The sequence below is a fragment of the Hevea brasiliensis genome, chromosome 14 (genome assembly GCF_030052815.1).
Source record: "Hevea brasiliensis isolate MT/VB/25A 57/8 chromosome 14, ASM3005281v1, whole genome shotgun sequence".
Taxonomy (NCBI): domain Eukaryota; kingdom Viridiplantae; phylum Streptophyta; class Magnoliopsida; order Malpighiales; family Euphorbiaceae; genus Hevea; species Hevea brasiliensis.
In genome coordinates, this window is record NC_079506.1 from 22,028,979 (window position 1) to 22,056,259 (window position 27,281).

The 27,281-nt window shown below is 32.7% G+C and overlaps 1 protein-coding gene and 2 pseudogenes across 1 annotated transcript; 1 reads left to right on the forward strand and 2 right to left on the reverse strand.

Annotated features, from left to right (window-relative positions):
- Nucleotides 1–10,957: 10,957 nt before the first annotated feature.
- LOC131172899 (uncharacterized mitochondrial protein AtMg00810-like) lies at nucleotides 10,958–11,525 on the forward strand. The gene is made up of 2 exons (XM_058134439.1): nucleotides 10,958–11,272; nucleotides 11,391–11,525. The coding sequence occupies exons 1-2, from the start codon at nucleotides 10,958–10,960 to the stop codon at nucleotides 11,523–11,525; spliced, it is 450 nt and encodes a 149-aa protein (XP_057990422.1).
- Nucleotides 11,526–14,763: 3,238 nt separating this feature from the next.
- On the reverse strand, nucleotides 14,764–17,917 carry LOC110663086 (receptor-like protein EIX2; annotated as a pseudogene).
- Nucleotides 17,918–23,910: 5,993 nt separating this feature from the next.
- Nucleotides 23,911–26,945, reverse strand: LOC131172901 (probable zinc metalloprotease EGY2, chloroplastic; annotated as a pseudogene).
- Between the last annotated feature and the right edge of the window lie 336 nt (nucleotides 26,946–27,281).

Below are 27,281 nucleotides of genomic sequence, written 5' to 3' on the forward strand. Positions count from 1 at the left end.
CAGAATCTGTATATAATTTACTAGTGAAGTTATATGTAATATTGGGAGTGTTTACATGTATATATTGTTGTAAATGCACTTTGTAATTTAGGACTATATTTGGTGTATTATGATTTAGGACTATAATTGGTGTATTAAAAGTCATTGTATTCTGCCCAAAGTGACTATAATGTAAAGTGATGAATGGTTGTGGTATGATACAAATGCATAATAAGGTTTGGGAAGTGAAGTTATAGCTAGTTGAATGTGTGATTGGTTGGTGCTTCAGAAATGTGTTAAGGGCAGTATGTATTTTAAGCTATAAATGGAATTGTGTGACTCCAATTGGCATGAGGCCAATTGAAGGTGAAACTAGGCATAAAATGTGCCAACTTTCATGTTGAAAGCCTACCAAAATTCTGTCCAGAAAGTGACACTAAAACTGATCTAATCCAGAATTACAAACTAGGTAACCCAGAAATTGACCATTTGAACAGCAGTCAGTCTTTTGGCCATAACTCACTCAAAATAGGTCCAAATGACCTGAAATTTATACCGTTGGAAATCTTAGACATAGGGCTACATCTTTTGTAGAGATCACAAAACCCAGAAATGACCATAAGCAAGTCAAAATGCTTGCAAAAATTTGGGTATAAAACCTACCAGAATTAGAAGTGACCTAAAAATGACCTAAGTTTGCCATTTTAGTGCAACCTGTCCAGCATTGGTAAAATGACCATAACTTGGTCTAGTAAACTCCAAATGACCTAAAATTTGTAGCAAAAGTTCAATAAGACATAGACCTACAAGTTTATAATTCTAACCAGAACCCAAAAACTAAGAAAACTAGGTCATCCGGCTAGGTCAAAATAGCATACCAAAATCCGATAAATTGCAATAAAATGCAATACACTTGAAAATGAAATTGGAAACATATACCAATACTAAAGGACTATAAAATGTGACATATTGGTAACATTAAAATTAATTCACCTAGTGTGTATTAAAGGTCAACATTATAGGTTGACTAATGAAAGTAATAGTATTAATAAAATTTAATTATTGAACCTTATTATTAGAAACAATTTAAATGAGTAATGAAACACTTTAAATTGTGTGTTTCAGTTAGCAAAGACTCAGAGAAGGGGAAAGAACCACTGAGTCAAGGCCAAGAGGCTACTCATCAGAAGTTTGTGTACAACAGTTATTTCTTTTGAATTTTCAATTGAAATAAATTATGACAATTTGTATGTTATTTCTTAAATTGTGAAAAATTTATTTGAATGAAATTTGATGGATACTTATTGCTTGAAAATATTGCAAATGGTTTGAAATCACAGCTATTATGTATATTGATTAAATTCCTCGCTAGCTTGTCTAGTGGGATGAATTGGCTTTGAATTCCCTCTCTGGCTGAAGTGTTGAGGTGTGTGCCAGTTGAGGATGAATAGGATGAGTACTCATATAATTGCTAGCTAGCTATGTTATTCCTCATTAGCCATTGGCTTTTGGGATGAATTGGACTTTGGAATTATGATTAAGCTGTGTGTGTGATTTATTGGTATTTATTGAAATATTGTGAAATGGAATTTAATTCTTAATGACATTCTCTGTCTTTTGAATTTAACTATGATTTTAAGTATCCACAGTTTATGTGATTTATTATTTATGGTTTTAAATTGTATTTTCTTAATGTTGTGCACCACTGAGACATTGGCTCAGTGATAGCTTTTTTATTGCTGTCGCAGGTAGATAGATAGATAAAGCAGCATAGTAGGCTGCTTGTGCTACATTTTTGGGATTCTATCGGGTATATTGAGTATACCACCTTTTGTAATTTTTGTTGTGATGTATGTGAACTGTATGTATATATTGTACTTGGTCTTGAGCAGTTGTAAACTAAAGTTGTAAAATAAAGTTATAAATTATTTTGGCCTGTCAAAATATTGTATTACAATTCTCTTATTTTAGTTTTTGAAATACTCATTTATTTTGCACTTTATCTTTGAAATTGCTGAAAATGATATTGAATTGAGTTTAAACTGTGTTGAGGACACTGATTTGAGTTGAACCATATTGGAGTTTGGAATTGAACAAATATATTGGAAGTACTTTTTGCAGGTTTTTGAAGAACTGTTTTGCTCTAAATACAGACGGCACTCTACCGAAATTTTTACATAAATTATTGATACTTTAGATTTGTTATTTGATTTCACTTCAATTAAAAAAAATTTTTTTAACACCTGTCAAAAGTGCTCACTACTGTAAAAAGAAATAAGAAAAGGTTTAAAATCCCTTATAGTGTATTTAATGAGTTATCAGTAGACGAAGTTTGGTAATTCATTAGGTATACTACGGGGTCATGTTATGCCTTACGGAGGGGTAAGGTGTGACAACAAGAGGATACTGAACTGAGTTAGAAGTAGTAGATGAATTAATTTGTGAAGCCTGAAGTAGGGCTAGCAAACCTTGGTATTGATCTTGAATGAAACCAAAACTAGGAATATTACCAAGACTCCCTTGGGATTGACTAATAGGAGCACCTTCAGAATGCTGAAGAACAACAGTAGGATCATCATCTGTACTAACATAATTGGTAGTAGTAGAATATCTCTTAAAACCTGGTGGATAGCCATGCTTCTTATAGAATGTTTCCAAAGTATGCCTTGGCTTCCCACAAAAAGTACAAAGCCTTGTGTCAATAGAAGGTGTAGCTGGTCTTGGACCATTATTAGTGAATGATCTTGGACCACTACAAAATGACTTTGGCTTGAATTCTTGTTGATTACCTCTAATAGCTTTATTAACAAGCACTTTGGGTTCAATTTGATTACCTGAGGAACTGATCTGTCTTTCTTATTAAACAACTAAAGAAAATGCTTTGTTGGTTGTGGGAAATGAATCTAGCATCATTATTTGAGATCTAACAATGATATATTGATCATTCAGACCCTTCAAAAATCTTATTACATAATCATGATCCAAATACTCTGTACCTTTCAGCAATGAACCATAGTTACAAGGATTTGCACAAAGAATAATTAGGAATAGGTCTAAAATTCATTAATTCATCCCACAATATCTTTAATTCTATAAAATATTCAGTAATTGTTTAATCACCTTGCTTGAGAGAATAAATCTCTTCCTGCAGATCTGAAATTTGAAGGATGTCTCCCTAAGAAAACCTTTCCTTCAAATCTTTCCATACATCTGTTGCCTTATCAATCCAAATCACATTGTGAGTAATTGACTGAGACAAAGAATGGATTAACCATGATAACACCATAGTGTTACATATCTCCCAAGCAGGATACAAAGGATCTATAGTTGCAAGAGCCTTCAAAGAACTGTTGGAGAATGATTCAAAGTCAGTTACCAAAATATTAGTTTTTTTTTTTACTGAGTTGGATGTTGTTAATTCTGTTCCTTTATTTTCTACTTTATGCTAGTATTTTGCTACTCTTCTTTTACTAATTTGTTATTGTGTAAAGCCTATTTATAGGCCTGTTGTTTACTTCATTTTGCAAGTTAATAAAATAGCAACTTCAGTCAACTATATCCCATCTTTCTACTATAATTCCTCTATTTTTTTGTTGCTTTGTTTAATTCCTAAATTAGCTCAAGCCTACTGTAGATTTTTTTTTGTCACCATCTATCTGATAAAAGTCTTGTGCGGCAGCCTCTTGCATTTACTGCAGATTTCCAACATTTGTGGTATTAGAGCCAGGTTCGTTTGTAACTGGGCGTAAAGATTCATGGCAACTAATGACAATGTTGTGAGCATTTCTCAGCCAGCAATTCCAGTTTTCAAAGGTGAAAGCTATGAGTTTTGGAGTATTAAGATGAAGACATTATTCAAGTCTCAAGATCTGTGGACTTGGTTGAGAATGGATTTGCTGATCCAGATGAAGAGGCTAGGCTAAGAGAGAACAAGAAGAAAGACTCGAACGCATTATTCTTCATTCAGTAAGTAGTACATGAGTCAATTTTCTCAAAAATTGCAGTAGCAACTACTGCCAAGGAGGCTTGGACTACTTTGCAGACAGTGTTCCAAGGCTCCTCGAAGGTAATCACGATGAAACTTTAAACTCTTCGCCAAGATTTTGAAACCTTGCATATGAAAAGTGGAGAATCAGTGCAAGAGTTTTTGTCTAGAATAACTACAATTGTTAATCAAATGAGGTCCTATGCAGAAAAGATTTCTGATCAAACCATAGTTGCAAAAGTGTTGCGGAGTTTGACTCCAAATTTTGATCATGTAGTAGCAACTATAGAAGAATTCAAAGACTTGGCTACCTACTCATTTGATGAATTGATGGGGTCACTGCAATCCCATGAGGCAAGACTGAATAGGTTAGATGAGAAAAATGAAGAAAAGGCTTTTCATGTAAAGGGGGAGGCATCACATAAGAAAAATGAGCAAAGAGAAGCAAGCAGTAGAGGACGTGGCAGAGGTGGATTTCATGGAAGAGGTGGTCGCGGCAGAGGACGAGAACGAGGTGATGAGCACCAAAATCAAAAACAGCAGCAGGGAGGTAACAAAAGTGGTGTTCAATGCTGCTATTGTTAGCAGTTTGGGCATTTAAAAGCTGACTGCTGGAAAAGAAAAAAACAAGAACAAGCAAATTATGCAGAACAAGAAGAGGAGGAGCTCAAGCTTTTCATGGCTCATCAAGAAGAAATTATTGACAGCAGCATTTGGTTCCTGGACAACGGATGCTCTAATCACATGATTGGTGTACGATTACTATTCAAGGAGCTTGATGACACTTTCAAACAAAAAGTAACACTTGGAGACAGCAAGAAGATTCAAGTGGAAGGCAAAGGTACTGTGGCAATAAAAAACAGTTATGGTAATGTAAAGCTTCTCTATGATGTCTATTACATTCCTAGTTTGTCATAGAATTTATTGAGTTTTGGGCAACTCATGGCTACTGGATATTCTATTGTGTTTGATGATGTGTCTTGTGTGATTAGAGATAAAAAATCAGATCAAAAGTATAGTTGATGTTCGTATGACACCAAACAAATTATTCCCACTTGAAATTTCTAGTCTTGAAAGCCATGCACTTATTGTCAAAGAAGCTAGTGAGTCAAGATTATGGCATTTATGGTATGGGCATTTAAATGTAAAAGGTCTGAAATTATTGAGTCAAAAGGAAATGGTTTTTGGGTTGCGTAAAATTGAGTCTTTAGATGTATGTGAAGGGTGTGCATATGGAAAAGAATGTAAGAAACCATTTCCTATAAGGAAGTCTAGAAGGGCATCTATTTGTCTTGAGCTTGTGCATGCTGACTTGGTTGGTTCCATGAAAACATAATCATTTGGTGGGAGTAGATATTTTTTGTTATTTACAGATGACTATAGCCGGATGAGCAGGGTGTATTTTTTGCAATCCAAGTCAGAAACATTTGAGAACTTTAAAAAGTTCAAGACACTTATGGAGAAGCAAACTGGAAGTTGCATCAAGGCGCTGCGCACAGATAGGGGTGGTGAGTCTGTATTGCAGGAATTTAATCAATTTTGCAAAGAACAAGGCTTGCAAAGAGAGCTGACTGCTCCATACACTCTAGAGTAGAATGATGTCATTGAACGTAAAAATCGAACAGTTGTTGAGATGGCGAGAAGTTTGCTGAAAACTAAAGGACTTCCATATCAGTTTTGGGTAAAAGCAGTAGCAACGACAGTATACTTGCTCAATTTATCCCCAACAAAGGCTATTTTGAATCAAATACTATATGAGGCTTGGTGTAGGAGGAAATCGTGGGTAAGCCATTTAAAGGTTTTTGGCTGCATTGCCTATACTTTAATTGATTCACATAATCACAGTAAACTAGATGATAAATCAATAAAATGCATTTTTATTGGTTATTGTTCTCAATCTAAAGCATATAGGCTGAATAATCCCATTGGTGGAAAAGTTATTATCAGCAGGAATGTTATTTTTAATGAGGAAGCAAGCTGGATTTGGGAAGAAAATCCAGATGGTGTTCAGTTTGAAGTCTTAAATGAAGCTCCACAGACTGAAGTCCAACAACCTCCTTCCCCAAATTCTTCAAGTTCATATCCTCCAACTTCACCAAACTTGTCATCTTCAAATAGCAGAAGTTCATCTGAAGATGACTCTCCTCCAAGGAAATTCAAATCATTGGTTAAAATTTATGAGTCTACACAGGCCTTGTTTGTTGCTGATCCAACAACTTATGAAGAAGTAGTAGAAAAAGAAGAGTGGCGCAATGCAATGAAGGAGGAACTTGTAGCAATTCAGCGAAATGAGACGTGGGAGCTTGTAGATCTTCCCAAAGACAGGAAAGTAATTGGAGTCAAATGGGTCTTTCGAACCAAACCGATGGCGAAATTCAAAAGCATAAAGCGTGATTAGTAGTGAAAGGCTATTCACAACAACCAGGAGTGGATTATGATGATATTTTCTCTCCAGTTACATGGTTTGAGACAGTCAGAATGATCTTGGCATTGGCTACATATTTGAAAAGGACCGTGTATCAGTTTGATGTTAAATCAGCATTTCTAAATGGCGAATTGCAAGAAGAGGTTTACATTGCTCAGCCTAAAGGATTCATAGTTAAAGACAAAGAGGAGAAAGTGTATAAGCTCCGAAAAGCTCTCTATGGACTGAAGCAGGCATCGCATGCATGGTACAACAAAATTGATACTTACTTTCTCCAAAATGGCTTTGAAAGAAGTAAGAATGAGCCCAATCTTTATGGTATGAAGCAAGGTTGTGACGCCCTCACCGTATGTAGTCTGTATATTCTATTGTTCCGACGACTAATGTCTGTTCGGACAGTCAGACTGTTTGGGACTACACTTAAACTATAGTGAAGAGACATAAATTGAAGGAATAAATGTTAAGAAAATATAGGAAAATAATTTTGGGACTAATTAAAGGTTTATTTAGGTAAAAATGACATTAAAGATGTTAAAGAAAATTTAGAGAAAATAAAATAAAATTTAAGAGAATTTATTAATTAGTACAAAAATAATAAAAATAACCCGATATGTACTATGAAAGGCATTTTGGTCATTTCACCCCTAGAGGTGAATTTTAACCTAAATGTCAAAATAAAATTTAGAGAATGAAATAATTAATATAAGTTAAAAATTATGATTTTAATTAGGAAGAAGAAGAAGAGAAAAGAAAAAGAAAAGAAAAGAAAAGAAAATGAAAAGGCTAATGACATTTTAAAAAATTAAAGTACAATAAGTATATGTATATAAATAGACACAAGATGACAAAACCTACCTAACTCACCTTCTTCTCCACCTCTTCTCTCTCCTTTGAGCCGGCTGCCATGGATGCTCCCTTCCACCATTTTTATTTTCCTTAAAGCTTGATTTCCCAAGCTTTCTCCTCACCAAAACCCATAGTCCCCTTCATTAAAAATTTAGCCCACTCCATAAGGAAGCTTTAGATACCCATAAGAAGAAGAAAAGTTGAGTTTGAAGTTGGGTCACAAGAGGTTAGTGCCTAATATTCCTTTCTCCCTTTATTAATCCTTGAGTTAAGGTTAAAATGAAGTGAAATTTGCAAGAAACTAAAAGAAATTAGTGAGTTATGAGGGGAGTGAATTTTCGGTACCCATGGTAAGTGATGGACTTTGATGACTTTAGTGTATATAAAGTGAGTGATGTTGATTTATGCATTTATAAGTATTAGAAGTTGATTTACATGGAAGTTTCTTAAGGTTGAAATTGTGAGTTATGGTTTGACCTAACTTTGGTACTTTTGCATTATACCTTGCAATTTGGATTGTTGAGATGTGTTGATGATATTTAGAAGTGCCTTGAATGTCAAATTGAAGTAAGGAAGTTGGAGGAGATTAAATATTGGGAGTGCCATTTTCTGTAGATTTGGGACTCAATGAGTCCAGTGTGTTTGGTGAATCATAACTGAAATTATGTGACTCTAATTGGTATGAGGCCAATTGGAGGTGAAACTAGACCCAAAATAGCCCATTTTCCATGAAGAAACTATGCTCAAATTCTGTCCAAACTTGACCAATTTTCTGCCCAAATCCGGATGACCCTGCACAAAACCCAGAAAATGACCAAATGAACAGTATATATTCATTTGGTCATAACTCCCTCTATATTGGTCCAAATGACATGAATTTAATACCATTGGAAAGCTTAGATATAGGGCTACAATTTTCATGAAGACCACTGAACCCAAAATGCCTTAAACCAAACTAAATTACTAGCCCAAGTAGGGTCACAAAACTGTCTAGAATTAGGTTGTCCAGAAACTGCTGGACATAAACTTACCCAACCAGTTTTGGCAAAAATGGCCATAACTTGGTCTACAAGAACTTAAATGTAATGAAACTAGTGGCAAAATGTCCACAAGACACAGATATACAAAATTGGTATTTTGACCAAAACTCAGAAATCAAAAGAATTAGGTCAAATAGTTAGAACAACTCACTGCATCAAAACCTGGAATCTGACCAAACTTCACTTGACCCTAGAACAGTCTTTTAGTCATAACTCCCACTAGAAAAATCTAATTGGGATGTGCTATACCTTTCCAGAAACATAAGAGACAGGGCTACAACTTTGTTTTAGAAACCCTCCCCAAATTATGAAGTTAAGAATCTTAGAAAGTGACCTGCATTCACTGACCTGAACTGAACACCGTTAGCACAGGGTATATGAGTCCTGGTCAGTTAATTGGCCATAAACAATTCCAAAAAACTTGAAAAATTGTGATTCAAATTTCTCAATGATTATAGGACATAGGACAACAATTTCTCTAAAGATCACAATGCCTAAAAGTGACTGCAACATGTTCCATTAATTAGGTAAAATTTAACTCCAAAAGCTGCCTAGTTAAGGAACCAGAATCTGAAAATGAATCAGTTATGGTTATCTTACCATAACTTGAGTTCTAAACATCCAATTGACATGATTTAAAAGGGAAAATAAAGACAAGACAGAGAGGAACAACTTCCATGAAGGAAGTAGGGGCCAAACAATGGCTACAAACTGATCAAATGGATAGGTAAAAGTTAGTGTACAAAAACTAGAAATGGTACAAGTGACCATTAAACCCAGCATATTCATTTAAGTATATTTCCCACTAGAAGTCTTCAATTGAAATGAGCCATACCAATCTGGAAAGCTAAGAAACAGACCTAAAACTTTGTATTAGACATCTTTCTCAAATTATAAATGTATGAAGCCTAAATTTAAGGTCAAAGTTGTTGACCTAAATGGAAAGCATGTTAATATAGGCTATTTGAATTCAAGCCAATAATGTGACTATAAATAATTCCATAAGGCTTGAAAAATTACAATTAAAATTTCTAAATGATTATAAGACATAGGGCAACAAATTCTATGAAAAATACTAGGCATAAATGTTACTACAAGCTGTCCAAATAAATTGTTCAAATTGATTTGCAAAAATTAAGATACAAAAAAAAAAATAAACCTAAAGAAAGGTTCTTGATATAAATTATTGACTTATTCCTAATAAGTCAATATATGCCAAATCACATAAAATAGTTATGTGGGACTCATTTTCCCACGACACATGGACATATAAATTCTGTTAAATGATTATTAATACTTAATTGCCCATACTAAACCTAGGCTTATATTTATATAGTTGGATCGATTGGCATACTAATTAGGGATTATAGATAGCAATACTACTTACAGGGCAAATCATGAACTGACAATATATGTCTATTATGATTGTTTTACAGGCTATATGCCTACTCATTAGCCATTGTGCCTAACATTATTTCTGGTCTCATGCCTGAAAAATATATACAGGGTAGACATATGGCTGTCTAACCTATATACTCTCATGTATCCAGCATTATAGTTTGTTATAGGTTATTTGGGCACAAATATGCAGATATGACATGAAATACACTGATATGACATAAAATACGCTGATATGATTCTAAAGACTCTAATATGAGTTTAAAAAACCAGAGAATGAAATTAATACATAGAAAAGATACTTATAATTAATTTATTTTCAAAGTATAAAAAAGTCATAAATGACTTAGACTATATAAGAAATAAACAGAAAAGATACTGTTAAATTTAACTGTTCCCAAAGTGTAGGAAATTTATAAATGTCTTAGAATTGATAATAATTTCACTGATATGAGTTTAAGGAAACTGAAAATAAGATATATGCACAGATAAGATCCTGATAAGTAAATTTTTTCCAAAGTGCAATAAAATATATAATTGACCTAGAAGTGCAAAATTCTACATAGAGCTATTACTTTTAATTATTCAGTTATTATTCCTTAAAATTATGCACCACTAAGCAATTTGCTTAGTGCATTGGTTTTTCCATCTCGTAGGTACTAGAGATCAGTAGCCGCCACAATAGTGTTCCGACCGTAGTTGACCAGATCTGCATACAGTTCAAAGTTCACCTCATTAGTCTTTTGTATTTTGGTAGGCCCATGTATAGACTAGTGTTTTGATTCATTGTGTATAATCATAATGTAATTACTAGTTTGTGATGTAAATAAAAATTGTAATTACATATTTTGGATTGTAAATAAAGTTATGAATTTATGCATATGAATTTCTATATGAATGAATGAATGAACTTGGAATGGTATGAGTAGAAATGACATGATATGACATGTAAAGAGATGAAATTGTTTTTAACAGGTAACTATTGGAACCTGCTAACTGCCAATAAAACAAAGGAGGCTCTGCCCTGGTTTCCACACAGAAAAAAAAATTTCACATGTTTTCTATAAAGTTTAAAATTAACAATGGACATGACAAGATAAGATAGGGTGCTCCAGCACTGAATGTGGCACTCCTCGCTCGGCTACACTATAGACGGGCGAGGGGCGTCACAAAGGTACAAATGATTTTCTCGTTGTTTGCCTCTATGTGGATGATATGATTTATTTGGGATCTTCTTCTCCTCTTATTAATGAATTCAAAGCTTCCATGGAAAAGAAATTCAAAATGACAGATCTTGGAGAGTTGCACTACTTTCTTAGGCTTGAGGTGAAGCAAGTTGAAGATGGCATCTTTGTGTCAAAGAAGAAATATGCTGCTAATTTGCTTAAAAGGTTTAACATTTTGGGTTGTAAAATTGTAGCCACACTAATGAATTTAAATGAAAAATTGCAAGTTAATGATGGTACTGAACCAGCGGATGCAAGGAGTTTTAGAAGTTTGGTTGGAGGCTTAATCTACTTGATTAATACGCAGCCAGATATTTCTGTTAGAGTTATTTCTAGGTTCATGCATTGTCCATCAAAGCATCATTTTGGAGCTGTAAAAAAGGGCTCTACGTTATATTGCTAGAACAGTCGATTTTGGGATATGGTATGGTCATGTTTCAGAGTTCAAATAATTTGGCTATACTGATAGTGATTGGACTGGGTGTTTGGAGGATAGAAGAAGCACATCTAGTTATGTTTTTAGTCTTGGATCAACTATTGTGTGCTGGAGTTCAAAGAAGCAAACAACAACAGCCTTGTCTTCATCTGAAGCAGAATATACAGCTGCAAGTTCATCAGCATGTTAAGCCTTATGGTTAAGAAGAATTCTAGCTGATGTCAATCAAGAACAGCAGGAAGCAACTGAAATTTACTGTAAAAATCAAGCCGTAATTTTTATGTCCAAAAATCTAGCTTTTCATGGAAGAACCAAGCATATAGATATTCGAGTTCATTTCATTCGAGATCTTGTGTCAGATGAATCAATCATTTTAAAGTACTGCAACACAAATGAGCAGGTGGTAGATATTTTGATAAAGTCCCTTCCTTGAGATAAACATGTTTATTTTAAGCTCCAACTTGGTGTCTGTAACTTTGAATCAAGGGGGAGTATTGGAGAATGATTGAAAGTCAGTTACCAAAATATTAGTGTTTTTTTACGGAGTTGGATGTTGTTAATTCTGTTCCTTTATTTTCTACTTTATGCTAGTATTTTGCAGCTCTTCTTTTGCTAATTTGTTATTGTGTAAAGCCTATTTATAGGCATGTTGTTTACTTCATTTTGTAAGTGAATAAAATAGCAACTTCAACCAATTATATCCCGTCTTTCTACTATAATTTCTCTGTTTTTCTGTTGCTTTGTTTAATTCCTAAATTAGCTCAAGCCTACTGCAGACTTTTTTTGGTCACCATCTATCTGATAAAAGTCCTGTGTGGCAGCCTCTTGTGTTTATTGTAGATTTCCAACAAGAACTATTAACAAAATGTAACTTATTCTTTGACAGAAGCGCCATCCTTATTGCACGAGACCAAGAATGGTAATTAGGACTAGTGAGAACTGGAGATACCAGAACAAGAGCTGGATTTTCATTAGGATGAAGATAATACGGACTAGAGGGTTTTTGGGTAGGATCTTGATTAGTAGCCATGAACAAAGGCTTAGGGTTTCAGCAAGAAAATGAAGAACAATGAAGCAATCTCGAGAGAAAAAAAAATGTGCTCTGATACCATATGAGAAAAGGAAAAAGAATATTATTAATTTAGAAGAATGAAAAAGATATTGGAGTCTCTTTAGCTTTTATATATATATATAGCCAGCTAAAGAAGGAACTAGGAAACTGACTCTAACTAATTCAGCTAACTAATCAAATACATGTGAAGCAGCTAATTAACTGACTAACTGACTTTTGAAGTTTTAGCGTCTAATTCTGTTTTTTTTTTTTTTTTTTATCTAATGCTTATCAATTAAATTAACCTTTTAACTACTTAATTATTATTATTATTAATATAATGCTTTTGGAAAGTAAATGCCATTACTAAAGACTAATTTTAATTATATATTTTAATCTTTTTAGTCAAAAAGAAGAATAGGTATTATTGTTTTTTTCCTTCGCTTCTCCTCTAAGTAAAAAGCAACCGTCATTTAAGGTTTGCCATTGTAGCGTTGGAAGATGGAGTAGCTTGCGTTTTGTGATTTGGAGTGAACTTATATTGGATTAACGGTCAAGTCTCTGCTAATTTATTTATTTAAAATTTTGATTCATTTTCAGATCAGTTTTGCGAGGTGGTTCTAATTTTAATTTCAAATAGAATTTTTTAATTTTATACTTTTTAATTTTTATTAATTACATCCTATTATTATCGAATTCGTACAATAATTACTTAAAGAATTTATCACATCACATTAACAATAGTATATAATTACGGAATAATAAATATTAATTAATTTTATATTCTTAATATAACAAATTTATCACAATAATTTTAGAAAAAGTTAAAAAGTATAGAATTTAATTGATATGCGGTATAATTAAATAATTGAAAATATAAATTTTTTATATTTTCTCTAAAATTATTAAAAATTTTAAAATATAAATTATTAATTATAAATATATTTTATGTAAATTATTAATTAAAATATATAAATTTAAATGGGTTCAAGTATTTTCTAAGTAAAATAATTGGTTTTGGGTATTTAAATTACTAATTGAATTCAAATAGAATAATTTTTATTTATATTTTATATGTTGTCATCTTAGCATAATTTTTCCTCAAATATTTACTATAAAGTTATATATAATTAATTAAATAACATACAATAACAATAATAATTAAGTCTCTCAAACTAGTTAAAGTTAGCTATATGAATTTTTTTTTCTATTAAGTTATATTCGAAATCAATTTCATATCAATATTCAAATATTATAAATCTTTTTATACTATTTACTTAAGTATCTCCATTTTCATTCTTATTTATGTCACGTCCCGATCTCACGGGCCGTACCGGCATTAAAACCTAGGTCAGTATAAAACCTCCGAGGCCTATAGTAAGTCTTATTATTCCCAAATTTATAACCAGGGCAAAAAACTGAGGCCTATTTTGTAAATAAAATAAAATAAAATATTACATTTTTATTTGGGTTAACTCAACCCGATAACCATCAAAACTAAAGTCAGGAGAACACAACTCTGCCCTAATACCACCATTTGCAAACATTTTAAATATCATAAAATTTTACATTTAGTAAAACGCAAAAACTTAAATTTACATAATATTTGACGAGATTATTATTAGTGCTAATACATGCGGAGTTCTAGAATATAATTTTGAAAAATAATAATACAAATAAATAACTACTAATAAAACTGTGAGGAAGGAAGCAAGTTATTCTAAAAAAGAACTTTTCCTGTAGCCTGGAAAAATAGGGTAAACAAGAGCGAGTGTTCGACTCATAGAGTAAGATATTAATTTTAAATATATTTTTTATAAAAAAACTAAATAAAATCTTGATTAAAATAAAAACGTATAATATTAAAAGATCAAAAATTGAATAATATAAAAATATGAATGAAATTTTCATAGAAGTGTAAAGAATACAATAAAAATAAAAATATTAGAGAGGCAAATAGTAATTTTCTAAGAATACACTAAAATTTTATAGGTTAAATTTTAAATTTAAAAGTTTTACAGAGCAAATAGTAATTTTGAAAAAATTAATTAAAGCTTATAAATAAAATTATAATTTTGAAAACTTTTAAGGGTCAAACAATAATTTTTTCAAAAAAAATTATTAAATTTTATAGGTAAAAATTGTAAAATTTTTTAAGAATTTAATTTAATTAATTATATTTAACTAATTTTTAAGTTTAAAATAAAAGAATATATTTTTTTAATTTAAAAACTTTTTATTAAAAAAAATTATGCATAATTATGTAATAATTCTTTTAAATTTTTCCTTATAAATAATTTATTCCAAATTAACCATTTTAAATAAATTAATAAGAAGAGAGCAAGCAAATAAGTTGAAGTAACAAAAAGTTTATTCTTAAATTTCCCTTTCTCCAAATTCAAACAATCCGAGACTTGCTGAAATACTTCACTAGATTGTACAAGAAATTTAAGACTTGCAAAAGAAAAATGAAAAACGTCAACGAGCGCCCCGATTTCTTCTTCTTGCAGCTGCTTTCATTTTCTCACTTGACAATCTATAAGCAGTTCCATCCACAAATGCAAAGTATACTCCACCCCAAGACCTTTTCATTGCAAAAACTAAATAAGGAAGCAATAAACCTGCTGCGAATCCCACCCCAATGCTCATGTAAAACCACTTATCAATGAAGCCATTGCCAATGTCAGTCTGATCTGCTTTCCCTCCACCATCTGGATAATTGTCTCCTCCATTGTTTGAATCATTAGAACACTTCACTGTAAGAGGATCTCCACATAGACCAGGGTTCCCCGCGAAAGAGGATGCATTAAAAGTTGACATCTGATTTGTAGAAGGTATTATGCCTGACAAGTTATTGTTTGACACATTCAAATTCCCCAGAAATGTCAATGAAGATATGCTTTGAGGAATAGGACCTGAAAGCCTATTGCCTGAGAGATCAAGAGATAACAACTGACGCAATTCTGAAATGCTCTTAGGAATCTGGCCACTGATGTGGTTTCTTGATAGATTCAAAACTTCCAAACCAACTAATTTTGTTATTGCTTCAGGAAGTTCTCCACTTAAATTGTTTCCAGACATATCTATGCTGGTTAGCAGGGAAAGAGTCCTAGTGTACGTTAATCCAAGGCCATTTATGGTCACATATATGTTCTCTTGGTAATTGTGATGGTCAGAAAGAGTTCCATAAAGCAAATAATGGTTAACGTTCTGCTGTTGAGTCATGGCTTTAAGATTGCTCAAGTTAGCAGGAATGGAACCATTTAATTGGTTTTCTGCCAGACCCAAAATTTGCAGGGAACTCGAATTTGAAAGTGCCAAGGGAAGTTCTCCAGAAAATTTATTTGACCTGAGACTAAGTATCCTGAGACGCGGAAAAGCTTCTCCAATCCATCGTGGTAAGTTTCCTGTCAACATGTTGTTTCCGAAGTCTAAGGTTTCCAACTTTGACAAATTCTGAAGAGATGATGGAATTTTTCCTGAGAGTTGGTTGTTGCTCAAGTGAAGTGTTTGAAGCCCAGTTGTCTGACCTATAGAGTTTGGAATCTCACCGGACAAATTGTTTTTTTGAAGGTCTAGAACAGTAAGAGAAGAACAATTTCCTATGCTTGAAGGAATGCTTCCTGCCAAGTTATTTTTTGAAAGATCAAGGACATCGAGCGATAACTCTCCAATTGAGGCTGGGATTGCACCGGTCAACTTGTTACCAGAAAGTGAAAGAAATGACAACACTGACATGACTTGACCAATATTTTCTGGTATACTACCAGAAAACTGGTTATTAGAAAGATCTAGTAAGATGACATTTGGAAGAGGAATGGGTCCTTTGAATTGGTTGGAGCTCAAATCAACACTTGCATAGGAAATTATATTGAATGGATTTGGTATATGACCCTCTAAACTATTGAAAGAAACATTCAAAATGGCTAGAATGCTAGTCATGTCCCAGAACCAATTTGGGATAGAACCGGAAATACCAGCCCCTGAGAAATCTAAAACGTGGACCTGTTTTTGAGATTTAAGCCAAGAAGGGAAGGACATACCTAGATGGCATGAACCCATCTCCAAGGCAATGACTTGGAAAGGAGGGACCCAATTGGAGCTTACATTCAAAATGAAAGAATTTTCTGATAAACTAATGTTCTCCAGTTTCCCCAGACTATGAAAATGTGCTTATGAAATAACACCTGTCAATTTATTGAGAGAAACATCAAGGGAAGACAACTCAGAAAGCAGTCCAATGCTATCAGGCAGAGTACCATTTAGCTTATTTGACGCAAGCGTGAGGGTAGTCAAACGCTGTAAGTTTACAATAGAAGAAGGAATGGAACCTTGAAGCAAGTTATTGTTCAACCGTAGCTCGACAAGATTTTTGAGCTGGCCAATTGAATCTGGTAAACTTACGGTCAGGTTGTTTAACGACAAGTCAATGTACTGCAAATTAGAAAGCTTACCAATGGAGCTTGGAATGCCACCCTCAATATAATTGAAGTGTAAATCAAATTGAATGAGAGATGTCATATTTCCAAGAAGAGCAGGAAGTCTACCATGTAGCTCAGTGATAGATAAATCAAGAACTTGTATCTTTTTCCAGCTTCTTGAAAATAGTTGGAAGCAGCTTGCTGAGAGTTCGAAATTATAATTAAGCGTCAATGACTGCAAATTTGGTAATTCACCAAAACCCAGTGGAATCCTTCCAGTCAACATGCCATTTCTGATGTCAACAGATACAAGGCTGCTAATGTTCACAAACCAATTCGGTAAGTTGGCCTTGAAGGAGTTGTCTCGAAGTTTTAGGACTTTAAGGGAAGTAAAATTAACAGAAGAAATAGAATATATGAAACCAGATAAAACACAGAATTCTAAGTGCAACTCAGATAAAAGTGGAAGCTTATTCAATGGCTCAATCCATTCTCCTCCTACCTTTGAAAGGTCTACAGAATACATATTCAAATACTTTAGTGAGACAAGACCACTCACCCATTCAAGATTATCAACATTTGAACTAAATGAAGAGACATCAAGAAACTGCAAGCTAGAGAGGTTTCCAAGATTTGGAGGAATTGCGCCACTAAACCCAGCAAATGACAAGTTCAAATATTGCAAGTTCTCTAAAGAGGAAAAGAAATGAGGAATTTTACCACTGAATTTGTTCCCACTTAAATCCAGGTATTTCAAGGACTTAAGTTTTGCGAGTGAATGTCTAATCTCCCCACCTAATGGCTGACGACCTGATGAATTTGGGAGATCAACTGCGAGAACAGCACCAGTTGTATTGTCACAAGCTATTCCTGACCATTGACAGCAATTGGTTCCATGCCATGAGGAAAGCCGATTCCAGCTATCATTAAGACCCATTTTGAGGTCAAGAAGAGCCTCTCTCTCAGCTGCATTGCAGTGCACCAATTGAGCAACCCCACCACAAATTAATTCTCCAGATAACAGACAGATGATCCAAAGAAATTGAAAGGTCTCCATAGATCAAACACTCAATGCCCTGTTCAGAAGCAAAGAATTTAGTCTAATTTTCAAGTGAGTTTTCTAAGAAAACTGCATGCATAGGTAAGTTTCATCCCACGATATTTAAAGGGAAAACTGGAACAAATTGCAACAATTTTTAATTCTGTATAGCTGACTACAAACAGTTTAGTCTACCAGCTTTTACCGGCCATTGAATAAAAATAAGTGGCGTATTATCAGGTTTTTTTTTTTTTTATGCCGTATTTTCAGGTTTTAACCCCCACCAATTAGCAACACTTTTTGGAAAATTATTGTACGAATCATAGCACTAAAAAATAATAGTGCCCTCTTAAAAATAAAAAGTCAGTTTTTCCTTAATTTGAAAAAGATGACACCTTATATTTAGATAAAAAAAAAGATGCATACACACCGAGTGCGCTCAATAATTTCAATCACAATTACTATCACATAATCCTGAGTCTGAGAGATCCAGGGACAGTGGCCATCTATTTTCATTAGGTAGATATAATGGCTATTTGCAGTGATTGCTTTAATGGGGTACCACATTTTCTTTTGAAAAGTTCTATTAGGTTATTAACTAGGAGATCCACCCGAAAAAGACTTTTGATAACTCAATTTCCGAAATTGATTACCTCTAAACCCGATTATATATCATCTAAATTTATTTTATAAGGGTTCAGTTAGAATGAGCACTCATAAAACTTGATTTGTTGTCATCCCTACTTTTATGTCTAATTGATTAATGAAAGCATTTTTGTTAAGACATATTAATTTATATATTTTATACACATATTTTCATAATGGATGCTTAATCCTGAAAGATATTGGAGCCACAATAATAACAATTTTTCACTTATTTAATTTAGGAAATTAAGTAACTAGTTTACATGATTTAATTAATTTAAAAAAATTGTTTTATATTTAGTTTCCATATTTATCAATTCTTAGCATTATTATTATTATTATTAAAAAAGGGACTTTGCCGTCTATTTCACGATTTGCCCATCATGCACGATCTTTTGTTTATTAATTAATTCAGAAAAAAATAGTTAAGTTGATGACCAGCTGCTCATAGGACTCGAGGGAAATTTCTTAAATATTTCTAAAAGTTATTTTAAGTGATTACAGCAAAATTTATAAATTATTAAAAAAACGATTAATAAGGTTTAAATTATCGATTTAATAATAAAACTGAATAAATTTTATTAATTAAATTAACTATATTAATTATTTAATAATTTTTTTAATATAATTATTATTCAATATAATGCTTTTGGAAAGTAAATGCCATTCCTAAAGAGTAATTTTAATTATATATTTTAATCTTTTCAGTCAAAAAGAACAAGAATAGATATCATGTTTTTTCCTTCACTTCTTCTATAGTAAAAGCGACCGTCATTTAAGGTTTGCCATTGTAACGTTGGAAGATGAAGTAGCTTGGCAACAAATTGGTTTCGATTTGTGATTTGGAGTGAACTTAAATTGGATTAACGATGGAAGTCTGCTAATTTATTTAGTCAAAATTTCTATTCATTTGCAGTTTTATGGGGCGGTTTTAATCTTATTTTCAAATAAAAGTTTAAAGAATCAATTTAATCCTATATGTTAGAATTATGACTCAAAATTCTAGTAAGATTTAAAGAGACTTTTTCCTAATTTGAGTAGGAAAAATATTCTTCAATAGGATAGATAAATATTTTCTATATAAAGTAGAACTCTTATTTTAGTGTTATTCATAAATTGAGTGGAACTCCTAATCAGATCAAGATTGAGGGAATTAACACTATAAATAGGAGAATGGTGGAAAGGGTTATTTGGCTTTCAGCTTATGGAGTGAGGCTGTTGCCCATTGTAGAGAGGGGCCTTGCTAATTGCTAAGGATTTGGCTCTGCCCATTGATGAGGGGCACTTGCCCATAGAGGCTTTGGTTTAAGGTAGAGTAAAGACATAGAATTCAAGAGGAATAGATTCTTATTCATTGGTGAGAGGGCTCTTGCTCATATAGTTGAATGCACCCTTTGTGGTGTAATGTTGTAATGGTAAATATATTGGGTTATGTCTAGAAGAGACTGAGAGGGACTAACTAATATACTATGAGCAGTTTGATGTTGTATGGGTTCTCTTGTGTGTAATTGGGTTAATGAGTAGTATAGCTATGAGCTTGTAACGATGATTTATTTATTGTTGATAGTGAAAAATGGCATGCCTGTGGATGTAGCCGTATGTTGAGAGGGTGAATCACGTAAGTATTGGTGTTTTGTGTGTTTGCTTCATTTCTTTGTAGTTTACATACTTCCGCAGTACACAACAATTGGTATCACAACATGGAAATAATATTGGTGAGTTTGGTTAAAGGTGGAGCTACTGCGACATTTAAAAGTCGCACATGCAATAATGGTGATGATGGAGAGTTGAAATTGAAGTGAAGCTCTTGATGCAAAATCAAGAAGATTGATTATGTGAAAATTTTTTGAAGAAAGAAGCAAAGAAGCAAGTTACATCCAAGATGAAGATTGGAAAGATTGATGATTTGAAGGATTCAAGTTCAAGCATAGAGATGTGATGATTGAAGGCACCCAAGAATTTGAGGTATGCAATGGTTGATGGATTTTGAATCAAGGTGGAAATTGTTAGAATTATGACTCGAAATCCTAGTAAGATTTGAAGAGACATTTTCCTAATTTGAGTAGGAGAAATATTCCTCAATAGGATAGAGGAATATTTCCTATATAAAATAAAACTCTTATTTTAGTGTTATTCCTAAATTGAGTGGGACTCCTAATCAGATCAGAATTGAGGGAATTAATACTATAAATAGGAGAATGGTGAAAAGGGTTATTTGGCTTTCAGTTTATGGAGTGAGGCTATTGCCCATTGTAAAGAGGGGTCTTGTCAATTGCTGAGGATTTGACTCTGCCCATTGATGAAGGTCACTTGTCCATTGCAGTGGAGAGAGGCTTCAGCCTAAGGTGGAGTAAAGACATAGAATTCAAGAGGAAGGGATTCTTGTCCATTGGTGAGAGTCCTTTTGCCCATATAGTTGAAGACACCCTTTATTGTGTAGTGTTGTAATAGTAAATATATTGGATTATGTCTAGAGGAGACTGAGAGGGACTAATTAATATATTTAATATGAACAGTTTGATATTGTATGGATTCTCTTGGCTGTAATTGGGTTGATGAGTAGTATAGCTATGAGCTTGTAACGATGATTTATTTATTATTGATAGTGGAAGATGGCATGCCCGAAGATGTAGCTCTATGTTGAGAGGGTGAATCACGTAAATATTAGTGTTTTGTGTGTTTGCTTTATTTCTTTATAGTTTACACGTTTCCGCAGTGCACAACACTATATTTTTCAATTTTTACTAATTATATTCCACCATCATTGAATTCGTATATTAATTACATAATGGATTTATCACGTCACGCCAACAATAAGATATAATTAGAAAAGGCTCAAAAGTATATGATTTAAATGGTAATTTAATTAGTATATAGTATAATTAAAAAATTGAAAATACAGTTTTTTATTTTTTCTCTAAAATTATTAAATTTTAAAATATATAATTAATAAATGATATATATTTTATACAAATTATTAACTAAAATATGTAAATTTAAATGAATTCAAGTATTTTTCAGGTAATATAATCGAGTGAAATCAGAAATTTAAGTTGGGAGGACAAAACTCAGCACTTTCAAACACAAAATATTGATACATTAAATCTTCCATCTATCTATTCATAGCTCAATAAAATTCTAATACTATAAATGAAATTATCAATTAATTCTATTGAATTACGGGTCATTTAAGTATTTTTCAGTTAGCATAATCTTCTATTCCATTTTGCACCTTATACATCCACCCCAATATTTTCTTTTTCTAATCTGTAATTCTTTCTTGGAACAAGCCTTTTCTGTCATTTCTTATAATTTAAGGCATGTTTGGTTTAACTGTTGAATACAGTTAATAACTGTTAGTTGATAGCTGTTACTATTAGCTGATAGTCGATAGCTGGTAGTTGATGATAGCTGATTTATGTTAAGTGTTTGGTAATACTATATTTAGTTATTACTGTTTATATGCGAAATGGCTAATAAATGTATATACTATATAATTTATTTTATTATTAAAATAAATATAAAATTATAAATTTATTATATTATTAAAATAAATATATAATTATTAATCTATTATATCATATCATTTATTTTATTGTTGAAATAAGAAAATAATTAAATTTTTTTAAAAAATAATTAAATAACTTTAAAAATATAAATAAAATAATAAAATAATTATTATTGTTGATAAAGAAAAAACTTATAATTAATTTTAAGTTTTTAGATGTAAATAAATATTTTATATTTTATGTTATTAATAAAAAAATATTTTAACAAAATTGAAATGCATTAATTAAAATATTAAAATTATAAATGAAAAAGATAAAAGTATTAATCATATTAATTTTTGAGTTAAATAAAAAAGGATAATATAGTCACAATAAAAAATAAAATCAAATCAGCTATCAACTATCAACTGATGAGAAACAGCTCTAAAAATAGAGCTGATACAAAATGCAGCTAATAGGTAGCATATTAGCTACCTATTAGTCATCAGCTTTATTTTTTTAAGCCTACCAAAAACTCTAGTTCACCTATTGAGGTGTCCATCAGCTATCAGTTATATCCAACAGGTGAACTAAACACCCCCTTAGTTAGGAGTGAGCAAATTTTGGTTCAAACCGAAAAACTGAACCGAACCGAATCAATTCGGTTCAATCGATTTAGTTTTAAAATTTAATCAGTTTGGTTCGATTTTATATTATAAAAATTTCAATTATTTTGGTTCGGTTCAGTTTTGAAGAAAAAAATTGGTGAACTAAACCGAATAGTAATTTTATATATTTAAATCGAACCAAATCGATTTTTGAATTGATTTATTTTTATGGGGAATTTATGAATTATATTTAATTATATATATAAAAATTATTTAATTTCATTGATGAATGATTATTAGGTTCAAACCAAAGTCAAAACTAGACTAAAAAACCTGAAAATCAAGTCTAAATTAAAAATCAATAAAAATCAAAGCCGATCTATTTGAACCGAACCGAACTGAAATAGAACCGTTCGATTCAATTTGATTTTTCATCCATTTCGATTCGATTCAGCTTCTAAAATATGTAATTCAATTTTCATAATTTAATTCGATTTAGTTCAATTCAATTCGATTTGAACCGAATACTCACCCTACCCTTAGTCACCTTCTTCGAAATCATCACCCTTCACACGACATAAAAGTCGTCTTCCTTCTTGTTTTTTTTTTTTTTTTTTCAACTTCCATATCCATTATAGAATTATTGATAATGGTTTAGTACATGTTACTTCAACAAAGGATCATTACTCATTAGTACTGACAAAATCACTAAATCAGCAAAAATAATGAAAAATCATTTCTTGGTTTCGCTTAAAATTAGATAATATACACAACAACAACAATTAATTAATTAGTTTTAACTTAACTAATATTAAAAAAAATCAAAAGTCATAATCATAAACTATATAAATCAATATGACACATCAAAATCAAATTAACCACCTCTTAGTATAAATAGAAAAATTTAATATTCAACCAAAATTTTCTATCAAACCTATTCAATGATATTTTAATAATCAAAACATTAAAAGAAAATGATTAATTTTTATTTATTTGTGGTATTTATTTTCTTTATATTTTATGATTTATTTTACAAACATTTCTTAGAGCATTTTAAATAGATTAAATATAAATAAAAGAAATGTTATATTGCTATATTTTCATTTACTTAAATAATATACCAATAATGATTATATCTACACATTTCTGATTGAAATTCACCCGAAATTTCACAGTTTCAAAGTTGATCGATTACATGTAAAATATATACATATATATACGTCTTTGACACTTTGAAAAATTCTATGCACGAACAAAGAAAAATCTTAAAGATCACCCCTGAAAAATGGATCACTTAAGAATGGGTTGGAGAAGGTTCCTCCTTCATTGGGGAAGAGTGAGGAGACAGATAAGGCCAAGAACAAACCCCCAAGCATATCTGTCATTTACCAAAGAAGTTATCTCATCTTTAGCAGGTAGTTCCTCCCCACCTCGAAAGAAGGTTGCAAATAATCCCCACGCCAGACACAGCACACTTCCACTCAGACCACCAATGCCCAGCAAGAGGGATGTTGCAAAAGAAAGCAATGTGGCTGTGCTTCTTCCAAACATAGCTTGCGCTATGCGACCTCCTTCGAGTCTTCCACAGGGTAACAAATTCAATGAAGTCACAACCATTCCTGCAGACGCATAGTATTGTCAGGAGTCAAGATCTCAACATGGGACACCATCTTCTGTAAAAATATAGAACCAGAACAACCAAACCAAAACAACATACTTCAAGTTGGTCTCGCTGTCCCAGGCTGCTAGCCAAACTCATAAACTAGCTCACAACCCAACATAACCAATCAGCAAATGTATAAGTGTATGCTAAATTAATGTTACTGATCATAACATGATAATTATAATGGCGAACATGACAGTTAATAAATGTAGAATTTGTGGAAAAAAAAAATCGAATGGTCCATCATTCTTCAGTTTCATTTGCCAACTTGATCTATTGCTATAGTGCACAAAGTCTGTATCAGTCAAGAGAGGTGCTTATAAAGCTTCTGCTTCTTATTATTGTTTGTAATAGGACCTCAAGCATAGTCCTAATGTAAAAGTTCAAAACAAGATGATTAACAGCGAGTGTACAAGTCAGTTTACACCTGGTTTGCAGGGCTACAGATAACTGATGTACAAGAAGGATTTGCATCCTTCACTATACTCTTTTATCAGGAAACTTTTACCAGTACCATGTGACTAAACATATCCTAAATCTTTAGCATTCTTCATGGCCATATTAAGTATTGACACTCACTTATCAGAAGGTGAAAAAAAGAAAGTACAAAATTGCTTGACTAATTTGTTTCTTTGCTCGGTAAGTTGTCTCATCTCATATCCAACCAGAAAGTATTGCATACATAACAGAGATCCAAAAGATCAAGGACTCACCTGAAAGTCCAGCAAAAGCAAGGGGATCAACAGGAACCCCCACACCCTCCACTGCATAAGGCAATACATTTCCAAGGTCATCTGTATAAGGTCCAATAATATATTGGATGAAAGAAAGTAAGGGATTGTTGTAGAAGAATTGTGGCCTTATATACTTGCAAGATAAAAAAAAAAAAAAAGGTAAGCATTAAACTAATCAAATCAATCAAGGAGGTTTTTACAATGATATGCATAGGCACACTACTACAGCCCCATGATAAAGATAAATGGACATCTGACAATTCAACTGTGTTCCATTTTGCTGGACTTGGGAATACACCAATCTAACACATGTACAGCTGTACACACATCGTTGCACAGCATAAATTCCAGAATAGCATAACAAATGGTTGATTCTACTATTCACAACCATAAAGTGCAAACTTATTAACTATTATCCAAACAGTGTCTGTAATAAGGGAACAATCTCATATGACATTCTTGCTGAACATGCTGTTCATTATTTCAGGGTGTTCTTGTGACACAGCTTGCCCCATTGTTATACATGGGTTATCCCTTTTGTGGTGGCAAGTGGCAAGCAGGTCATGTGGCAGGGTGACAAAGATACTTAAAGCAGAATTGTGGGTTCAAATGCTGCTATGACCACCCTTAATCTAATCTGCCACTTATGACTGTTGAGCTAAATGATTGTTAGTATTTTCCTGCAAGCATTGTCATCTGTCTGTACCATTCCCACCAAACTAGTCAAATATACCAAAGAAGTCTTCTGTATCTTCCTCTCATATTCAACATATCCTGGAAACTCCAACTCAAAGCTATGCCTCTCCATTCCAACTTGGATTTAACATTTTCTTTGGTTTTACTCTTGCATTTAACTTCATAAAACTGGAGCAATAGCCCAATACCCATTGAAGACCGCATTGTAAGTTGAAAGAAAATAGAACTATAGAAAGGCTAGTTTTACTCTGCAATTATATATTGGCAGTTCTGATGTTTGAGAATAGCAAAAGCTGAAGACATTTCAGAATGGTAATATCAATTGCCAAAGGACCACTAACGTCTTCACTACTAACTGTAACGGATCAAGAATCATCACAGTTCCTATTTGTATAGGAACAAGCAAAATCTAAAAATCAAACAAATAACTGATCCCATGTACATAATTACCAGATGAAAACGAATTCATCCCTAAAATTATCACTGTAAACAGCCAGCAATCAAAAACTAGCAGAAATGCAAAGTTGAAGATATAAGGTAGAGTATATTACCTAAAGAAATGCCTTAAAAACCCACAAAAGTGCAAGCATTAGGACCCCATTTACGGAAAACCCCACCTATAATCAACAAAGATACAAATTAAAAGACGCCCAGAAACAAAACTCACTGGTAAAAAATTAAACCATCTAAATTACCAATTCGGTGGAGATGGAAGCAGGCAAGACCGACACAACGCCTTCCTGGCTCGTTTAGATACCTTCTTGAAAACATTTTGAATGAACCTAACCAACAGATCCAAACTCCTATCTTCATCTTCATCCTCATCTTCATCATCATCAACCAAAAATTCATTGTTAATTGATCGACTCCAATTCCGAGGATCATCTACGAGATTGCCATTATTACTATTCAATCTAGAAATCCTCCTAGAAGCTTGAGGAAGCAGAAGAAGAAAAGGAGGATGAGCTTTAAGAGAGAGAAAAATCGGATGGTCGATTCGGGACGAGATTGGAAGTGGTGAGTTCTTCGTCGGTGCCGGTGGTGGGGTGTTTGAGAGAAGGAAAAAGGACATGATAAAGTGACTGTAAATGACATGACTAGGATAAAGAAGCTAGTTCGTGTAGCTGATTTCTGCGACAGTGGCGATCAGACATGAAAGAAGACTCGAAACTTTAGAAATGGGAAAGAGTAGCAGTGAGTTTCTGTGCCGGCAAAGAGATTTTGATTTAGCCGCACATTGTACAGATGTCCGACACTAACCGTAACTATAAAAATTTTAAATAAATTTAAGATAACGTCGACACCATATTTTGACCGATCTCCTGTTACAAATAACCGTAACTATCCCCTCCTGACATTCTTGTGTTACAAATGACTCGATCAGGAAATAAACCGATCCCCCATCTAGTCGATTGCTTTCCGATTTCTCGAGGTCAAACCAATATCAAGTCTCTATGCCATCCAATCTCATTTCTGAGCTCTCGTCAAACGAGATCAAACCAATGTCAAGTCTCCATGTCATTCAATCTCAGTTTTATTCAATCTCAGTTTCGATCTCTCAAACCAATATCAAGTCTCCATGCCATCAAATCCCATTTTCG

Bases quoted from the DNA above. Each gene is read 5' to 3' on its own strand.
- LOC131172899 (XM_058134439.1), top strand. From the start codon at position 10,958: ATGACAGATCTTGGAGAGTTGCACTACTTTCTTAGGCTTGAGGTGAAG. The intron at 11,273-11,390 runs GTAAAAAAGGGC...GGGTGTTTGGAG, and splicing joins CAAAGCATCATTTTGGAGCT to GATAGAAGAAGCACATCTAG.